The sequence below is a fragment of the Bos indicus genome, chromosome 1 (genome assembly GCF_029378745.1).
Source record: "Bos indicus isolate NIAB-ARS_2022 breed Sahiwal x Tharparkar chromosome 1, NIAB-ARS_B.indTharparkar_mat_pri_1.0, whole genome shotgun sequence".
In the NCBI taxonomy this organism is placed as follows: Eukaryota; Metazoa; Chordata; class Mammalia; order Artiodactyla; family Bovidae; genus Bos; species Bos indicus.
Genome location: NC_091760.1, coordinates 139,683,655 through 139,704,731, shown reverse-complemented (window position 1 = coordinate 139,704,731; position 21,077 = coordinate 139,683,655). Strand labels below are relative to the sequence as shown.

The window sequence follows — 21,077 nt, the reverse complement described above, 5'->3', positions numbered from 1 at the left end:
ATATCAAAAGTGGTTCTTTAGTTCACTGCTGGCTGTTTGATTTATAGGAAAATTAGGTGTAAGGATAATGGAATTTCTTACATTTGAGTAGTTGTGTGAAAGTGAAAGTCGCTCAGTTGTGTCTGACTCTTTGCAACCCCATGGGCTGTACAGTCCATGGAATTCTCCAGACCAGAATACTGTAGTGGGTAGCCGTTAGCTTCTCCAGGGGATCTTCTCAACCCAGGGATTGAACCCAGGTCTCCCACATTGCAGGCAGATTCTTTACCAGCTGAGCCACCCAGGGATGCCTATTTGAATAGTTAAATCTTTTCTAATCAATTACTGTGATGTAATCTGCAACAAAATTATCCCTTCAATTATATCCTTTTTTGTGGTCCCCAGTGTCTTTTCAGGTACCTCTTACCTCTTCTTTTTAACACTTAAGTGAGGGATTTATTTATACATAAGTGACTAGTGTGAAATTGAGTTTAGAGTTTAAATGCTTATAATGGCACTTTTGCTTTTACTAATTCTCCCATTCATCTTTAATTGTGCTTCCCCAAATGGCAACCCACTCCAAGAGAATACTCTTGCTGGAGAATCCCAGGTACAGAGGAGCCTGTTGGGCTGCCGTCCATGGGGTCACACAGAGTCAGACATGACTGATGTGATTTAGCAGCAGCAGCAGCCCCCTATTACTTATGTACATATCTTTTCAAAACTATTTGACAAGGTAGTGATTGGGTTTGAAATGTGCTTTACAGTAGGGCCAGGCAAATCAGAGTAAAGCAGATTTTCTCCTTTTCGTGAAGTGAAGTCGCTCAGTCGTGTCCAACTCTTTGCGACCCCACGGACTGTAGCCTACCAGGCTCCTTCGTCCGTGAAATTTTCCAAGCAAGGGTACTGGAGTGGGTTGCCATTTCCTTCTCTAGGGGATGTTCCCAACCCAGGGATCGAACCTGGGTCTCCCGCATTGCAGGCAGACGCTTTACCGTCTGAGCCACCAGGTAGCTTAGAAAGTGAGTCACTCAGTCATATCTGACTCTTTACAACCCCATGGACTATAACAGTCCATAGAATTCTCCAGGCCAGAATACTGGAGTGGATAGCCTTTGCCTTCTGCAGGGTATCTTCCCAACTCAGGGATCGAACTTAGGTCTCCTGCATTGCAGGCGGATTCTTTACCAGATGAGCCACAAGGGAAGCTCCTTTTCTCCTTTTAGGTAGGCCCTAAATCCCTGTCTTTTTTGAATTTACACCTGTAGATTTACCTGCAGGCAAGATAGCTACATTAAAAATTTTTTTGCTTGTGGTTTTAACTGTACCCTTTGGTAGCATATATGTAAGTAGATCTGTTTCTTCTATTTTAAGGTTCTTAAGTGGTAGCAGAGATGGAACAGCACGAATTTGGAGATTTGAACAGTTAGAATGGAGAAGCATCTTACTAGATATGGCCACTAGAATCTCAGGGTAAGTTGAGATGGTTTGTTTCTAAGTAGATGCATCCTGAGTACTTGGTCTGTCTCTCTGGTTGGTTTTTCACTTTGTTCAGGAACTAGAGCCACCTCCAATCTAAGTGAATGGCTCCCTCCTGCATATCTGACAGATACTTAAACCTATTACAATCTTAGATTTATGTAGAAAAGAACACTGTATTTATTCCATTGTTCAAAGCATTGACTTCCTCTGAGGTGTTGCATTTAAAACCACCTACTGCTTTAAATATATAAATAACTCAAGTATGTCAAACGTGGAGATTTTCAGAAATTTCTATTTTTCTAAAGATAGGATGGGACCTCCCTGGCAGTCCAGTGTTTAAGACTCCAGGTTTCCACTGCAGGGGCCATCGGTTCAATCCCTGATCAGGGAGCTAAGATCCTACAAGCCGGGAAAACAGAAATGAAGATACGATTTTTGGATTTTTTTTTTTTTAGTTTATTTTTTTTTACTTATGTAAAGATCTAGAATTTTTTTATTTTTTAATTAATTTATTCTAATTGGAGGCTAATTACTTTACAGAATTGTAGTGGTTTTGCCACACACTGACATGAATCTTTAAAAAGTTATATTTTAAAAAGCTATATCTGGTTTAAAAAAAAAAGTAAGGAAATACATTTTATTGTTTCTGTTTTTAAAAATTGGTCTCCATTGGGAGTGATATTTTTATTTTACGTGGTAAAATTTTGGTTTGTAAAATGGTACTGAAGGCAAGTTTGTCTTAACTGTGCCCCTCCCCCAACACTTCAGAGTCTCAAACATATTTTGAGCAGCTTTGAGATAATTTCAGTATTTTCCAAGATAGATATTATAAATTTCAAATACATTGTGGTTTTGGATTTGTACATACTGGGAGACTGTATAGGTGGTGGGAAGAATATGCATTTTGGAGTCAGAACTTTGCTCAAATACCACTTACACTTTTTATAGCTATATCATTTTGAGACCATCACAATGTGTTTCATCATCTGGGAGATGAAACTATCTGCCTTTAAGTACTATTGGCAATTGAAAATCATATGCAGATTTCTAGCAGAACTTGGTGTGGTGGTGGTGGTTTAGTTGCTAAGTTGTGTCTGACTCTTGTGACCCCATGGACTAGCCTGCCAGGCTCCTCTGTCCATGGGATTTCCCAAGCAAGAATACTGGAGTGGGTTGCCATTTCCTTCTCCAGGGGATCTTCCCGATTGAGGAGTTAAACCTGGGTCTCTTGCATTGCAGGCAGATTCTTTACTGAGTGAGCTGCGAGGCGAGCCCAGTCTACTTGGTGTAGAGTAGGCACATCACTGTTTTTAGCATTTTTTCTGAGAAATGTTACACATTCTGTTGTTTAGAAATCTTCATGTCTGCTTTATTTTTAGTAATAGGAGAAATCAACTCATTCTCCACTGTGGCTCAAACAGTTGTATTGGATTTCAAAATAAATTTGATATTACTATTTTTGTGAAATGACCTGTGGTAGAGAATGGAAAGAATACATACTAGAAATCTGATAATCCCTGTTCACAAACATATCTTTACAATTACTTAAAGATGTTATATTTGGATATTCAGCATTTTAGTGTGAAAGTGAATAATAATGAATGAATAACAGTGAAGAAAATTTGAAACTGTATTCATGTATGAACAGTTGTACTTTATTAGGCAAAATAGGAACATCATTGTAAAAACTTGAATAAAATTTTAAAAATATTTTATTTGGCTGCCTCGGGCCTTAGTTGCCTGATGGCATGTGGAACCCTCCTGGACTCGGATTGAACCCAAGTCCTGCATTGACAGGAGGATGCCTTATTATTGCATCACCAGGGAGGTCCAGAATTCTTTTAAATGAGATTGAGAACTGTTTAGTTTTCTTGTTGCTATACTGTCTTCATGGAGAGAACTCTTCCTGTATTTCCCCTCCGGGTAGAAATATTCTTTTCTCATTTAAAGTTTTACCTCTTTCGAATCTTGAAAAGCAGTGTTTTCTGTGAGTATAAATTGATGGATATATTTGTTCTAGTGTTCTGATCTTGGCTGATCTATTTGATGAAATGCAACACATCTGTTAGTAAATTCAGGTGAAGCATGGAATCTTAGCTTGTATTCCATTTTGTCTCTTGTGTTACACTTCCTCTGACCAATCTAGTTAGAATTATTCAGTCATTTGTGTTCCATTGTGCTTAACAGGTAGCTGTTACATAGCACTCCTTCTTGTAGCTGTTTTCTTTAAAATACATGTCTATTTTATAATTTCTTAGAATGTGCTCTATGACTTCAGAAACAGCTAGGTTCTCCCCCTCCCCCCTCCCCCATATTACTGACTGCTGTATTTTACACAGAAACTGCATATTGCTTTCATGAAGGCAACAAAACATTGCAGACGTGTGTATAAGACTCTTCTTGCCAAGGGAGCCGTAGGAATAGTCTGTAGGGAAGTGTAAAGAGGTAGTTCAGCATACTGAAAGTCTGTCAGGCACTTTTCTAGACATTGAGGGCATGAAGGTGAATTACCTTTTTTCTGTCTTCCAAGTAGTTGAAAATATTACCAATAGGCCTTGTAGTCAAGAGAAAGGAATCCTAGATGTAGAGAAAAGCTTTGCTTTTATGAATAATGTGATGTTCTGGAGTCTGCCCATGTTCAGCCCCTGAACTGTTTCTGGATCATCCCTTCCCCCTTGGGATCTTGCCCTCATCTGTTTGTAGATAACCTCTTGTGGGTCAGATGTGATAAACTCTGTGAAGTGGATAAGGTGTGGACGTGAGCTAGATTATTTACTATTTTTGTATCTATGAGAGATTGTGTAGCCTCCTACACATATAGCACTGCACATGTTGTATTTTTTTTCTTAGAGATTTATCTTTGGAAGAGGAAAGGTTTATGAAACCCAAAGTAACAATGATAGCTTGGAATCAGAATGATAGCATTGTTGTCACAGCTGTGAATGATCATGTCCTCAAAGTGTGGAATTCTTACACTGGACAGCTGCTTCATAACCTGTTGGTAGGTAGTTTTATAACATACAACAAATAAAGATTTTTTTTTTAACAAATTAAAAAAAAACTTTAATTTATCAAATGAATAGAAATTTGTATATATACTAATGTATAAATTACTGTCATTAATGCATTTTTAAAAGCCCTTAGATACTGTGACAACATGGGCTTTTAATTTTAAACTTACAACTTGCAGACCCTCCTTAACTATATGACTTTGTTGAATAAAGGGACATGCTGATGAAGTATTTGTTTTGGAGACACATCCCTTTGATTCCAGAATTATGTTATCTGCAGGACATGACGGCAGCATATTCATATGGGATATCACAAAAGGCACCAAGATGAAACATTATTTCAATATGGTAAGTGGGGGGAGTGTGTGTCTCTATACCTGTTTGCACTTGTTTCAGATGTTTGGATAAGGAGATGTAGCCGAAACCGATCTGCATGTTTTTGGCAGTTTGTATTTCTAGAGATCATGGTGCTACTTTAAGGCTAATAAATATCTGATAGTCATATGTACAAATGTACATATGTAAGTGAAATCTGTACAACTAATTCACATGAGGGGAAGATTTTAAAAGTTTATTTATTTAGCTTTGTGTCTGTGAATGTGTCCCTGTTTGTGTTTAAATTGGCAAAATTATGGTAATTCATATTTTTTCACTATTTAAACTTATTAAAATACCTGTAGTAAAAAATATTATTCAGTTAAGTCCTCTCAGGAGTCAAACATCGTTTTTGTTTCCTCAGCTTTTTTCTTCTTGCACACAAATGTTTGAAAACCAGATTATGATCTTATTGCATATTTTTAGAATTTCTTATACATAGCTGCAATATAGTCACCAAAAATCAGCAAATTTAACATTGATAAGGTAGCATTATCTAATCTGGTTTACATTAAAAATTTGTCAATTGTCCTAATAATGCCTTTATAGTTATGTTTACCTCTTGGACTAACTCAGGATCGTGCATCATATTAAGTAGTTACATATTTCCACTTTTGTAAAATCAGTAATCCTTCACCCTGCATATCTTACCTTTTTATAGACAAGTGATATTACAGGATATTTGTTTTGTCTGGTATTTCTTCATGATGTAATACTCTTGTATATTTTTTGAGTAAAAAAATAAATGATAATGTGCCCTCCATGCATTGTATTAGGAGGCTAATGATGTTTATATGTTCCACTATTAATATGGTGATAATTATAAGTATTTGGTTAAGGTGACATCTGCCAAGTTTTTGCACTAATTTTTTAAATGTTTCTTTTCTTTGTAATTTTTAAACTGATTTTTTTCCAGAGACTGTGTAAATGTCTGGTTCTTCATTAAACTTTCACAGGTATCAATATCCATTGAAGATTTTCTGATGGCATCATTTTTATAGAATTATTAGTTGGCATTCTTACACATAGTTTTTTGTTTGTTTTTACTCTTTTGTACACAGTTTTGTAATCCCTTCTCATTTTATGTAAAGAATGCTTTTCAAGCCCTAAAATATTTTTAAGAATTTGTAAATGTATGTTTGGTGGTAAATTCAGCCTTTCTTAGAAGAATGTTACTTATGTAGCTAATTTGCTGTTGTTGAGTATTTAAGTAGTTTCTAAAACATGCACAACAGTAACAGTTTGAATATACATGTCTGTTTATGTAGATCCCTGATTATTTCCTTGGGATAAATTCTGAGGGGAATGTATAAAAGGGCTTATATATTGTTAAGACTTTTGAGACACACACATGATGGGTTTTCTAAAATTACTCTTTATGTATATTGAGACCCAATTCAAAGGCTAATTAATTTTTGAGGCAGTACAGTAGCATCCTACAGATGAGTGTTTCTTAGACCTTTTGATTGAAAACCATCTTCGTCCATATGTTCCATGTTTTTCCTGTTTTTTTTTTTTAACCTTTAAAATTCTAATTTCAGTATGCTTACATTGGACAGTTCAACTGTCCAAAATAAAGTGTTTTATTTACTAACATTAAATGCACTAAAACAATTCAAATAGCATAAAGTACATCATTAGGCATCTCTGAATGTTACATCTCTGTTCGGAATCCTTGGAAAACAAATAAGCCTTCTTTAGTTTTTCTTTGGCCTTAAAATTCATAGGTACATCCATCTTCTTAATTGTCCTTTAAAACTCAATAGGAACATCCTAAAATTAATCTGTTAAAACAGAAGACTACATTAATTCAGGCTTTAAACAGAATATAATCTAAAATAACCACTAAGCCAAAGAGTAACCTGAAGAGTCTCAAACGGACAATGGTGGTTTTATTTCTAGTCAGATACCAGAAATTGACCTTGTAGGCTGAATAATTCTTACCTTTACTGATCACCCGAGAGTCTCCTAATTCCTGGGCTTTAAGCTAATGAGACAGTGTTTCATTAAAAAAGTAGTAAACATAGTGTGTGGCTCAGATGGTAAAGCGTCTGCCTACAATGTGGGAGACCTGGGTTTGATCCCTGGGTCGGGAAGATCCCCTGGAGAAGGAAATGGCAACCCACTCCAGTACGCTTGCCTGGAAAGTCCTATGGACTGAGGAGCCTGGTAGGCTACAGTCTGTGGGGTTGCAAAGAGTCGGACACGACTGAGTGACTAACACAACAAACATCGTGTGACATTGAAGTGTTCTCCAGATACATTTGCAGGCTATTTTTGTTTTATTAGGAATGATTGTGTAGGACTCTTCTGACAGCAGATAAAACGCGGTGTGTGTCTTGCTCTGCTTAGGTAGGTTTGCCCACTTGGGAAACTTCCTTCTCAGTAGGTACCCTTAACTTTTGCTGAGGTTATTTGCACATGTGTGGTAGCAAAGTAACTGCCACCAACTTTGCCTGACCAGCCCAGGGCTCTTGCCTCCCCACCTGCCTTTGCTTTACTTGGACTGAGAGTCTCAGGTCAGGGGGGCATTATCTTATTCAGCAGGTCCCTAAGTATCCTAATACCTTAATTTCCCCCCATTTTGTTAAAGGCACTCTTTCATGTGTGGTATAGCAGAAGTGAATTGTTTTTCAAGTGGGTATTTAGGTATGTATGAGAGTTTGTTCTGGCAGTGAAAATAAATACTTCTGTTTTGTTTGGGTGGATGATTCCTTTTTCCAGTACCGATTTAGGTTAACTTGTCCTGAATTTTAATTATTATTTATAGGCTGAAACAGCAAGTATGCATAGCTCTGTACTAATGAGTTAATGAAACATCTCATCTAACTATAAATTGTTAATACTAAACTAATTGAATTTAGAGTTAAAATAACAAGAATAAAGCAGTTTAGAAGTTACTTATTTAAGGCAACATTCATGAAAGTGAAAGTTGTTCATTTGTGTCTAACTCTGCCACCCCATGGACTATACAGTCCATGGAATTCTCCAGGCCAGAATACTGGAGTGGATAGCCTTTCCCTTCTACAGGGGATCTTCCTGACCCAGGAATCGAACCAGGGTCTCCTGCATTGCAGGTGATTCTTTACCAACTGAACTATGAGGGAAGCCCAACATTCACAACACACTTAGAAATTTGTGGCAGTCTGAAGTAAGGTAGTTGCAGGTGTAAGAATTTACATATGCACCCTTGAGACACTTGCAGCATTACAAATTTTGCATGGTGGTTAGTCATTAAGTGGAAAGCTTAAACTCCATAAAAGTATTGATTTTAATTCATGAATAACAAACTTTATTAATCTTTAATCATTTCCCAAAGTTATTAATCAATAGATTTTTGTTATGTATTAGAAAGTTTATGGAGGTTTCATTCTCTCATAAGACGTAAAGAAAGCCTTCACTTGGGGTTGGTTTATGATCCTTCATTTGATCATTTTGAGAACTAATTCTCAGAAGATCCATCAAGGTTTTTTCTAGGCCAGTGATATCTAAAGTGAATTTTACTTTATGAAAATATTGACGTGCTTAATGAAAAATTCATTTTTAAATCAGAATTTTATATAATAACTAAAGGTGTTACATAGAAATGGTTATAAAAATTTCCATCTTTGTTTCCTAGATTGAAGGACAAGGACATGGAGCTGTCTTTGATTGTAAGTTTTCACAGGATGGACAGCATTTTGCCTGTACAGATTCTCATGGTCACCTTCTGATATTTGGTTTTGGATGCAGCAAGCCATATGAAAAGGTCATTTTACATACTTTCTTAGAGCATGTAAATAGTTAAGAAGGATGTTTTTAAAATAGGTTAGATGTATTGATTTGATTTTTTATCCTTTCCAATAAAATTAACTGGTTAATATTTATGTTCTTTAACATGTTTAATCCTCAAAATTTCAGTCTGTAAACTTTCCATTTCTAGATTCCTGACCAGATGTTCTTCCATACTGACTATCGACCGCTGATTAGGGATTCTAATAATTACGTGTTAGACGAGCAGACTCAGCAGGCCCCTCACCTTATGCCTCCACCGTTCTTGGTAGATGTAGATGGAAACCCTCATCCAACTAAGTATCAGCGATTAGTGCCTGGCCGAGAAAATTCTGCAGATGAACATTTGGTTCCACAACTAGGCTATGTGGCAACAAGTAAGTGCTAAACCTTTAAAAAAATTTTTTTTTAATTTGAAAAATGTAAGTAATAATACAGAGAACTCTTGTACTTTCAGATTTACCAGTCCTTAATATTTTGCAATGTTTGTTTTATTATTCTATCTCTAGATAGATATCATTGTTGTGAGACTTAAGTTCTGGGCCTCATGTCCATTTACCACTAAATACTTAAGTTTGTATTTTCTAAGAAAAAATATGTTTTCTTATGTAATCATAAACAGTTATCAAAAATAGAACATTTAACATTTATACTATTATAGCCTGTAATCAAATTTTGTTATTCTAATAATGCCTGTTACAGGTTTTTTTCTCTCCCTGGTGTAATTTGGGACTGAACATTAAATTTAGCTGTCATTAAGTTCAGGTTGTGCATTTTTGAAGAGCACAACATAAATGATGTAGTCTTCTTGGAGTATCATGTCAGGATGCCTGTGACTGTGTTTCATCCAATTATTGGTGGTGTTGACTTTGAACACTGGGTATCTGCCAAAGTTCTCCACTCTGAAGGTTTTTTCCTCTTTGTAATTATTTAGTAACTTGTGTAAAAAACCTGTTCCTTTTCTAATTTTACCTGTAACTTTCAGGATCCATTGGTAATTCTTGCCTGAATCAGTTGTTGTTCTGAAGGTTGTGAAATGGTTTTCCAACTCTTCTATCATTGCTTTTTCATTTTACCATTAGCTGACCATCTACTACTCTCTCATTTATTAAGTTTTAGTCTGGACTTCCAGATCATTATATAGTGAGTTAAAATCCAGTACTGTTGTTACTAAGTTGTTCATGTTATCCTTGAATTTGGCTGTGAAAACCCTTTAGGCTGAGTTTTGTGTCCTTTCCCAAGTCCCCATCATTCCTGGAACACTAACTTTCTGGCAGAGAAGGTTCCAGTTCCATCTTGTCCTTTGCCTGTCCTAGCCAAGGGCAGAGGTGTTTTGCTTTGTTTTGTTTTTGTTCATAGCAGTGTAGTGTTTTTCTCTAATATTCTTGTACTAAGCAAAGGAAAAAAGATACGTCTTTGCGATAAAGTGGGAGGTGGTAGGGGGTACAAGAGGGAGGGGATGTGTATACCTATGACTTGATTCATGTTGATGTATGGCAGAAAACAATGCAACATTGTAAAGCAATTATCCTCCAATTAAAAATAAAATTTAAAAAGATACTTTTGTTTGGATGAGGATTGATTTGCTAAAACTTTAAGGTTAAAGATTAATGTAAATCACCATATGTTTACTCTTCCAAATTCTTTTTATTAGTTTGATTGAAGTATACTTTACATACAGCAAAATTCACCACTTTTAAGTGTGCAGTTCAAATGAGTTAAATGTTAAGACAGTCACGTAAGCCACCACCACAATCCAAATACAGAGCATTTCCAGTGCCCCCAGAAATTCTCCTGAGCCTGTGTAGAATTATTCCTCTCCCTTCTCCTGGCCTCTTGTAATGACTGTTGTCACTTTAATTTTTCCTTTTAAAGTATTTTTATATCATTGAAATCATACAATATGTAGTCTGTTGTGTCTGGCTTCTTTAACTTAGCATGGTGCTTTTGAGATTCATTCCTGTTGCAGATATCAGTCTTTTTTTTTTTTTTTTTCTTTAGTGATCATGCACCATTGCATGGATATACCATTATTTCTCCATTCACTAGTAGCTGGAGAACACTTGGCTTTTTCCCATTTTGTGGCTCTTTTAAGGAGTGCTGACATATCCAACTATCCTGTGGATTTGTCTTATTTTTTTTCCTTTGATTCAATCAGTTTTTGCTTTATGTGTTTTAAAATTCTGTTATTATGTAAATACACATTTCAGATTGTGCTCTTTGTGAATTAATTCTTTCATCATTATGAAATGTCCCTGTTTATTCTTGGGAGAGTATTTCTTGTTTTGAAGACTATTTGTTTCATATTAATGTAAATAATCCAGCTTTTTTAAAATTAGTGTTATCATGGCATATCTTTTCAATTCTAACCAATCTGCATATTTTAGTCTTCCCGCTTGCTCCCAGACCCTGACCTCTGTCTCTCAACTCATTGTGATTTCTGGATGGTATTTGGGTTCCCTCTCCTTGTTCTACACCTTGGAAATTGCCTCCATGCTGTTACCTGGAGCAATCCAAAGACTGGACTCTATTGTCTTCTCTCAGGGGTCCCAGTTATCCAGTATTTGAAAGCCCTTCTTTCTTGTATTTTTTCCAGTGCTGTAGTATTTTGTAGTGAAAGAATACTGTAGCATTGAAGCCTTCTTTAATATTTGTATAGTGGTTGCATTATGCCGGATAGAAACCAGTATCATTCCTAATGGTGTTTGCCAAGCTTACATCTAAGTCCAGGGCCAGGAGAGAAACGTTAAATGGGTTTCTGGGGAGAGGGGAGAGGATTGGAAGTCTCCTTTTCTGCTCTTTTCCCTTTGGTTCCATGTTGTGATCTTTGGAATGTTATGTTACTCCTGGTTCTAATGAAAGTCTTTTTATCCTTTTAGATTAGGGCTCTACTTCTGCTTTCTTAGCTCTTTTTTTTTTTTTTTTAGAGTCATCAAAAAAGCTTCAGTGATTTTTGTTTAGCTCTTTGAAGTTCTTCATTGATTTCCGTAGTAAAATGGAGATGTTATCTGAGATACAAGGGAATCTAACTCATGTAGTAGGATAGAAGTATTCTTTTTTTCCCTGAAATAGTATGACATTTTTCAGTTTCTCATGTGTTACTGTGGATGCACGTATACATGTGTATCTTTGCAGTCTTTTTGCCTAATACCCTATTCATTTCAATTTGTTAGAAGTTTCTTATAAGTTGGTGTGGTTGGAAGGTCTGTGTTCTGTGTTCAAAGATGTATTTTATGGTGGGAGGACAAGTAAGGAATTGTTTTTGTATATAAATGTTAGTGTCTTAAGTACGTTTCAAGACTCCACAACTATCCAGCACTTTTTCTCCATTTACAATAAGTATGACTGTATTAAATATCTCTGAAAATGTATTCAGTTCAGTTCAGTTCAGTTGCTCAGTCGTGTCCGACTCTTTGCAACCCCATGAATCGCAGCACGCCAGGCCTCCCTGTCCATCACCAACTCCCGGAGTTCACCCAGACTCAAACGTCCATCAAGTCAGTGATGCCATCCAGCCATCTCATCCTCTGTCGTCCCCTTCTCCTCCTGCCCCCAATCCCTCCCAGCATCAGAGTCTTTTCCAATGAGTCAACTCTTCGCATGAGGTGGCCAAAGTACTGGAGTTTTAGCTTTAGCATCATTCCTTCCAAAGAAATCCCAGGGCTGATCTTCAGAATGGACTGGTTGGATGTCCTTGCAGTCCAAGGGACTCTCAAGAGTCTTCTCCAACACCACAGTTCAAAAGCATCAATTCTTCGGCGCTCAGCCTTCTTCACAGTCCAACTCTCACATCCATACATGACCACAGGAAAAACCATAGCCTTGACTAGACGGACCTTTGTTGGCAAAGTAATGTCTCTGCTTTTGAATATGCTATCTAGGTTGGTCAGAACTTTCCTTCCAAGGAGTAAGCGTCTGTTAATTTCATGGCTGCAGTCACCATCTGCAGTGATTTTTGAGCCAAAAAGATAAAGTCTGACACTGTTTCCACTGTTTCCCCATCTATTTCCCATGAAGTGATGGGACCAGACGCCATGATCTTCATTTCTGAATGTTGAACTTTAAGCCAGCTTTTTCACTCTCCACTTGCACTTTCATCAAGAGGCTTTTTAGTTCCTCTTCACTTTCTGCCATAAGGGTGGTTTGAAAAATAAAGAAGCAAAGACACTTAAAAAAATCTGATTTTATATCTGAAGAATTATAGCTGGAGTTCGGAATGGTCATTTGCTGAAGGCCAAAAAGGTGTTACTCACTCTTTTTTATTTCTTAAGACTAAAGAAATGCCAGTGCTTTACTCTACATCAGAGACGGAGTTGCATAGAAAACTCAGAGGTTTACAGTGAAGTCCAGTTGATTCTTTGTTGATCTGTTATAGTCAGAGACCTTGGGAAATAAGATTTTAATGAAATGTGTAAATAAGAGGCATTGATCTGAAACAGAAAAACAAGATTTTTGCTGAAATGTGTTTTCCTCTACTTACTTTGACAGATTTCAGAAGCTCTGTTGAGGTTTTTGTGGAAATTAGTACCGTAAAGTTAGTTTTGAATCTTTTCTCTAACTTAATTAGTTGTAAAAATAAAGGCTATCTTGAATGATTATTTTTGAAAAACAAGTCTTCTGACAATTTCTAATGTAATTTTAATTGTTGAAAGTTTTTTTTCCATCTTTGTATGTATTATGATGTGATATTCATTCATTGAATTTGCAGGTGATGGAGAGGTAATAGAACAAATTATAAGCCTGCAAACCAATGATAATGGTGAACGAAGCCCAGAGCGCAGTGTCCTGGATGGAATGATAAGACAGTTGCAGCAGCAGCAAGATCAGAGAATGGGAGCAGGTCAGGAGGCTGTTCCAAGTGGACTTTCAAATGGGGAAGAAACACCCCGAAGAGGTAAGAAATATAGCAGAGGTATTTTGCCTTAACATGGCTAGATTGAAATTGACAAATAAATGAAGTCATTGTCCCCTGCATCCAGTGTGAAAAACTTATCAGTATAAAAGCAGTATACTAAGCAGTATACGTTTACAACTTTGAGCAGAAGTCTGGAGGATAGCTTTATTAGGTATAAGGTTGAAAGACTAAGAAATGAGCATTTGAATTTCAGGTACTTTGAAAGGCTGTTGAAGTCTTTTTGCTCTAAAATAAGAGTATTTACAAAATTATATTAAATTGTTTTGAGTTAAAAAGAGTAGAGAACAAAGTGTTTTCTAAAGGAACATTAGGTTTCCTTTTTATGTAATCTTTTAAAAAGTTAATTGAGTAGAGCCCTAATGTTTCTTGTAGAATCAGAAAGCTTGCAGTGAATTTCAGGGCAGAGTACTTAATACTGGAATGTGGTAATAATTATACTAATGGAAATAATCTAGAAGAGATGGATGATTGTTATGCAACTGAACTCTGGGAAAGTTAAAACCTCTTTTTGAGTCCATAAAATGCTATAGAATTTCCTATCTCTTTATTGCTCCTGCTCTGTTCTGAACAGTTTCTTCAGTTCTTTCTGCCCTTTCACTCTTGCTCTCTTTCATCTAATAGACTTTAGATTTTTTATTATTATTATTTTTTATTTTGGCCACATGACCAATGGGATCTAATTTCCTGGCGAGGAATCAAACCCAGGTCCTCAGCAGTGAAAGGACAGAGTTGTAACCACTGAACTCCAGAAAACTCGGAGAGCTTTAGATTTTTATTTGAAAGGACTGTTAAAGAAGTTTCATTAATTCTCTTTAAAATTATTGCGTTATACTTTAAGTTTTACTTCTTTTATATATTTAGTTGTTTTGGTTTCTAGCAGCACAGAATCGGGTCTATCAAAACTTTGTTCTTGGAACCCCTGGTAGTTGAGTGACTGAGATTCCATGCTCTTAGTGCAGGGAGCCTGGGTTCGATCCCTGGTCAGGGAACTAGATCCTGCATGCTGCAGCTAAGACCAGGTATAGTCAAGTAAATAAGTAAATACTTAACAACAGCAACAAAACTCTCAAATTTTGTTATTGACATAGTCTTATCATTGGTTCACAGATGCTCTTTTTCTTTTTTTAAAAAATCATGATAATCACATCTTTTATGTGGTCCTGCTCTATTTCCCTCTCCCAAGATGACAATTCTGTTGATCCTTCCTTTGCATTCTAAAAATAAACTTGACATTCTTAAATGTATTAATAAAAAGCTTTTGTTTTGAAACTATAAAAAGATTTATAGAGGGAACTTTGTGTCTGATTCTTTGTGACTCCAGGGACTACAGCACTCCAGTCTTCTCTATTCTCCTTTGTCTCCCAGAGTTTGCTCACGATTCATGTCCATTGAGTTGGTGATGCCATCCAACCATCTCATCCTCTGTTGTCGCCTTCTCCACCTGCCCTCAGTCTTTCCCAGCATCAGGGTCTTTTCCAGTGAGTTGGGTCTTTGTATCAGGTAGCCAAAGTATTGGGACTTCAGCTTCAGGAACAGTCCTTCCAATGAATTTTCAAGGTTGATTTCCTTTAGAATTGACTGGTTTGATCTCCTTGCTGTCCCAGGGACTCTCAAGAGTTTTCTCCAGGACCACAATTTGAAAGCATCAATTCTTCGGCACTCTGCCTCTGTGATCCAACTCTCACATTCATAGCTGACTACTGGAAAAACCATATAGCTTTGACTAGACAGACCTTTGTTAGCAAATTGATGTCTCTGCTTTTTAATATGCTATATTGGTTTGTTAGGCTTTTCTTCCAGGGAGGAAGCGTCTTTTAATTTCATGGCTGCAGTCACCATCTGCAGTGATTTTGGAGCCCAGGTAAAAAAAAATCTGTCACTGTTTCCACTGTTCTCCCATCTATTTGCCATGAAGTGATGGGACTGGATGCCATGATCTTACTTTTTTGAATGTTGAGTTTTTTTTTTTTTTTGATGGTTTAGTATGGTTTATTAAGCTGTGCCTTAGTACAGACGCTGGGGCTTGCCCATGGTGCTCTTAATGTACAAGGCCCTGACATTCTGCCAATTTTTCGTGAGCAATGACACCAGGAAGTTGACAGCTAAGTGGATATTGTACACAAGCTCATCATCTGTCATCTTCATGTGGCCAACAGCCACTGCCAGACACAGCACCTTCTTCATCTGGAACTTGATCGTGGACTTCACTTCATCAACTTTGGCCACCATGTTCTTATTGTGGGTCATCAAGGAAGGGAACTTGGCAGCCTTGTTCAGGCCTGGGCCCAGGATTTGGGGGATCTGCTTGATCAGAGACTCTGAAGCCAAAAAGGCATCGTATTTCTTGGCCAGCTTCTTGACCAGTTTTTTATTCTTGTTGAGTTTTTTCAGCGCCTCGAAGTCCATGTGGGGGATATCCACAGCCTTGACCTCATCACAATGCTGCTGGTCCCCCAAGACACACACAGAGAACTTGGGGCGGGGAGTGGACTTAAGCCTGATGGTGCCCGAGAAGCGTTTGTCCTTCTGAGGGTCATAGTTCTTCAGGCTGATATGAAGCTCCACCGTCTCCAAAAACCTTCTGCGCTTGCGCTGGTTCCTGTGCAGGACTTCCCACACCACCTCGCAGAGGGTGTCGCGGGAGACTTTGCTGCTCATAGTTCCCTACGCCGTGATAACCGGAAAAGAGCTGAATGTTGAGTTTTAAGCAAGCTTTTCACTGTCCTCTTTCACCCTTGTCAAGAGGCTCTTTAGTTCCTCTTCGTTTTCTGCCATTAGAATGCTATATTTTTAAGATTAATCAGTTATTGCATTGGATTAATTTTGACTTGTGTACTCTATTGTATGCCTATATCTGATTTTATTCATTCATTCTCTTGATGGACTTTTGGGTACTTTTGAGAGTTTACTAATCTCAAACAGAAATGATATTAAGTCTTGTATGGTTCTCATATACACTTGAAATAATTTCTGTCTCTGGTAATTTTTTCCTAAATTTTAGAGCAAGTTGGAGACACTGTGAACTTTATCCCTTCAGACATGATTCTGTATCTTCCAAGAACCAGAAGCATTTTTATATGTTCATAATATAGTGATCATAGGTCAACAAACTTTATAATACTATACAGTATACAAACTATAAAATACTGCTACCTAATGTACAATCTTCCTATTTCCTCACTTGTTCCAAAATTGTCCTTCAGGGCTTTTTAAAATTTTAGGATTTAATCAAGCCTTGGTTGTTGTGCTTAATTATTATTTCTCCTAATTTAGAACTGGATAAGGCAGTGGCACCCCACTCCAGTACTCTTGCCTGGAAAATCCCATGGACGGAGGAGCCTGGTAGGCTGCAGACCATGGGGTCTCGAAGAGTCGGACACGACAGAGCGACTTCACTTTCACTTTTCCCTTTCATACATTGGAGAAGGAAATGGCAACCCACTCCAGTGTTCTTGCCTGGAGAATCCCAGGGACGGGGGAGCCTGGTGGGCCGCCATCTGTGGGGTCGCACAGAGTCGGACATGACTGAAGCGACTTAGCAGCAGCAGCAGAACAGTTCCCTTATGGCGCTGGTACTTACGAGAGTTCAGGCCTGTTATTTCACAGATTTTCCCTCAATTTTTCCTCAGTTCCCTACATGTGTCTCATTATCTCATAATTGGATTCAGGTTCAACATTTTAGGCAAGAATACTGGAGAAGGAGATGGTAATGCATTCCAGTACTCCTGCCTGGAAAATTCCATGGATGGAGGAGCCTGGTAGGCTACAGTCCATGGGGTCGCAAAGAGTCGGACACAACTGAGCAACTTCACTTTCTTTTCTTTCTATAGTTCCTTTTGGAAAAAGAAATGGCAACCCACTCCAGTGTTCTCGCCTGGAGAATCCCATGGACAGAGTGTCCTGGTGGGCTACAGTCTATGGGGTTGCAAAGAGTCGGACACGACTACGCAAATAACACAAGTGCGCATGCATGCGCGCGCGCGCGCGCGCACACACACACACACACACACACTGCATAGTTGCTGCTGTGTTTATCTCAGTGCATCAGAGCAAGTGACTCAAGATATGTATGCATTCCTCTGCACACCTTGCTTTTTTCCTGTACAGTATATTCTAGAAATCACTCCTATCCATTCATAGAACTCTTCTTCATTCCTTTTTATAGCTTCATAGTATTCCACTGTGTGGAATAACCATTCTTTGTGATTAGTCTGTTTATGGTCACTCATGTTATTTTTCATACTTTGAACAGCAAGTATGAAAAGTAACCTGAGATAAGTAACCTGTGCATGTTTTCTTCAAATTGTTGGAGAATAATGCTGTGACTTGGGCAGTTAAATTTAGAATTTATTTTTAGTTCTAAATGCAAAAATTTGTTTCTTAAACATCAGTATGTTTTAATATAAATTTTGGTTTAATAGCAGACTCACTTAATGTCATTTTTAATAGATGAAGTATAGTATGCTGTGCAGTACAGACTGGTTCCCATTTGATCGGTAAACAGAATGTTGTATGTCGAAGAGTGCAGAAGTTGCATTCACTCATATTTTAATTTTATCCTAGGCAAGGAGAGCTGGTATATTTGAAGTAAAATTTAATAGCCTCCTTCAGTTCAGTTCAGTCACTCAGTCGTGTCTGACTCTTCGCGATCCCATGGACCACAGCACACCAGGCCTGCCTGTCCATTCACCAACTCCTGGAGTTTACTCAAACTCATCTCCATGGAGTCGTTGATTCCATCCAACCACTTCATCCTCTGTCGTCCCCTTCTCCTCCTGCCTTCAGTCTTTCCCAGCATCAGGGTCTTTTCAAATGAGTCAGCTCTTGGCATCAGTTCAGTTCAGTTCAGTCGCTCAGTCGTGTCTGACTCTTTGTGACCCCATGAACCACAGCACACCAGGCCTCCCTGTCCGTCACCAACTCCCGGAGTCCACCCAAACCCATGTCCATCGAGTCGATGATGCCATCCAACCATCTCATCCTCTGTTGTCCCTTTCTCCTCCTGCCCTCAATCTTTCCCAGCATCAAGGTCTTTTCAAATGAGTCAGCTCTTTGCATGAGGTGGCCAAACTCCAAAGTATTGGAGTTTCAGCTTCAACATCAGTCCTTCCAATGAACACCCAGGACTGATCTCCTTTAGGATGGACTGGTTGGATCTCCTTGCAGTCCAAGGGACTCTCAAGAGTCTTCTCCAACACCACAGGTCAAAAGCATCAATTCTTTGGCGCTCAGCTTTCTTTATAGTCCAACTCTCACATCCGTACATGACCACTGGAAAAACCATAGCCTTGACTAGACGGACCTTTGTTGGCAAAATAATGTCTCTGCTTTTTAGAGGTGGCCAAAAAGTACATCACCCCCAGTTAGTAGCAGGGTCCTCTTCACTCTTGTTTTTGTTTTTTTAACTTTCTTAAAAAAAATTTTTTTTGAGTATAGTTGCGTTACAACATTGTGTTAATTTCTCCTGTGCAGCAAAGTGAATTACCTATACATATAGATATATCCCCTCTTCTTTGGAATTTCTTTCCATCTAGGTAACCACAGAGCATTGAGTAGAGTTCCCTGTGCTCACCCTGTATTTTAAGGAAACGAGTACTTGCCTGGGCTTCCGCCCTGCAACCCCTCAGGGTAGTCTCCATCCTTTGTGACTTCCAGCTCCTGGGAGGTTACCCTGCCACCTCCTGTGTCTGCTTGCCCAGCTCTGCGCAGGCTCAGGGCTCAGTGTTGTCCACATTGCCCTGTTACCCACTCCCCTAGCTCCATTTCAGGTGCTGCTGGCATATCCCCACTTCACATTTTTGTGAATTTTTAATAATGGTCTCTGGCAGGCTGCCTGCCTGAGTGGCTTAGATTATCTCTTTAGGTCATAAATAATTTTTGTTATTAGAGCTCTTATTATCAAGCCACTACAGTTTGAGACATGTATTTGCATTGCTGATTTTTCCAGAAAGATAATGTTTTAGCTTGCAGTTTTGAGGAAGGCAAGGATTTTAGGACTGCAAGTATAATATTATTATAGAAAATGCTTGTAACATAAAATTCAGAAAGTCTAGTAAAAATGGAAAATGATGTTAATAATCATGTTCTGTATTCTACATTTTTATCTAAGTCACATTAATTCTTTTTTCCAAAGTTTTTTCAGTAGATCGTTTTATTTTGGTTTGTATCATATTAGGAGGAATGTGTATGCATATTAGATTGACGTTTGTTTTGCAGTCATTCTTTACAATTTTTTCCTAGGTTTTAGAAGACTAAGCTTAGACATCCAGTCTCCTCCAAATATTGGTCTGCGTCGTAGTGGACAAGTGGAAGGTGTCCGTCAGATGCACCAGAATGCTCCGCGCAGTCAGATGGCTACGGAGCGTGACCTGCAGGCTTGGAAGCGAAGAGTGGTTGTCCCAGAGGTACCACTAGGCATATTTAGGTTTGTTTTAGGATATCTATTAATATTGTTTATATCTATGAAAATATATCTATATGGTTATTTACACATAGTTAAATTTTTAGTGGTATAAATAATCATATACATATATTTTAGTAATGGATTGGGATATATTTTAATTGTGGTAGAAAAATGTCAAAATTGTTCTCTAACTTTTTACTGTGGTAAATTTTTTCATAACTCATCTTGTTTTATCTTCATAAACACCTGCCTTTTCTTCCTTCAATATTATTTTGAAGGATATTTCAGACTTACCATTTTGTCCAAAAGTTTATCAGTATGTAATTTCTGAAGATAATTCCTTATCTTAAAACCATAAGTGCCATTGTCATATCTTAAAAAGAAACAAACAATTCAATAGAACCAAATAGCCAGTGTTCAAATTTCCAGTTGTTCCAAATGTCGTATTTTTAGTTTTTTGTGAGATTATTTCATAAGTGGTAAAATTCCATCAGAAGGCACATAATTTCCTTTTTTTTTTGTGGTGGTAGCAGGTGTTGATGCTGACTACCCTAGATGCATTAATTCTTTAGAGATTATAAAAGTGATATTTCAGCTCTGAGTTCTTTATTATCTTGGATACTTCTAAATAAAAATTTACCCACTTCTACAATTTGATCATCTAGTAGTAAAGTTTGTATACAAAAAATAGGATAGATGCTTGTTGATTTTGCTTTATTTGCCTTCAAAATAAAAATTTATTCCTTTCTATCCTAGAGTGGCCAGTTTGTGTGTGTTTGTATTTTCACTGTATTAATCACACTGCTGTGATATAGCTGTTTCTAATGTCCTTATTGATATTTAAGTTTATCCATCTCTGGCCAGGAGGAGCTTTTGCAGGTTGGCCCTGGAGTCCTTTTGAAATGATGTAATACCCTTGCATATCATCTTTGATGTCAGGCATGATAGGGTTACAGGTTCATTTTGTAAATTTCTTTACCTAGACCTAGGATCAGGCTTTCTTCTTAAGTAGCCCTATTCTCTTTTAGGGAGAAATGATAGCTCCTAAGTATACTATGGATGGTAGGATTTTCCTTGTACTGAATTGTACTGTACTGATTTTCAAGTTATCAAAATGGAGGCAGCAAATACTATTTTTGTT

General features: G+C 37.7%; 1 protein-coding gene and 1 pseudogene across 3 annotated transcripts in view; one reads left to right on the top strand and one right to left on the bottom strand.

The window, feature by feature from the left end:
* The window catches only part of BRWD1 (bromodomain and WD repeat domain containing 1), a 123,831-nt gene that overhangs the window by 38,307 nt on the left and 64,447 nt on the right, over positions 1–21,077 (top strand). For all 3 annotated transcript variants that reach the window (XM_070795013.1, XM_019962667.2, XM_019962674.2), the window contains 7 exons: positions 1,354–1,452; positions 4,312–4,462; positions 4,686–4,820; positions 8,467–8,595; positions 8,770–8,995; positions 13,327–13,512; positions 19,774–19,957. In XM_070795013.1, the coding sequence (XP_070651114.1) occupies positions 1,354–1,452; positions 4,312–4,462; positions 4,686–4,820; positions 8,467–8,595; positions 8,770–8,995; positions 13,327–13,512; positions 19,774–19,957 (1,110 nt within the window). The remainder of the gene's footprint in view (positions 1–1,353; positions 1,453–4,311; positions 4,463–4,685; positions 4,821–8,466; positions 8,596–8,769; positions 8,996–13,326; positions 13,513–19,773; positions 19,958–21,077) is intronic.
* Positions 15,492–16,199, bottom strand: LOC109560434 (large ribosomal subunit protein uL1 pseudogene; annotated as a pseudogene).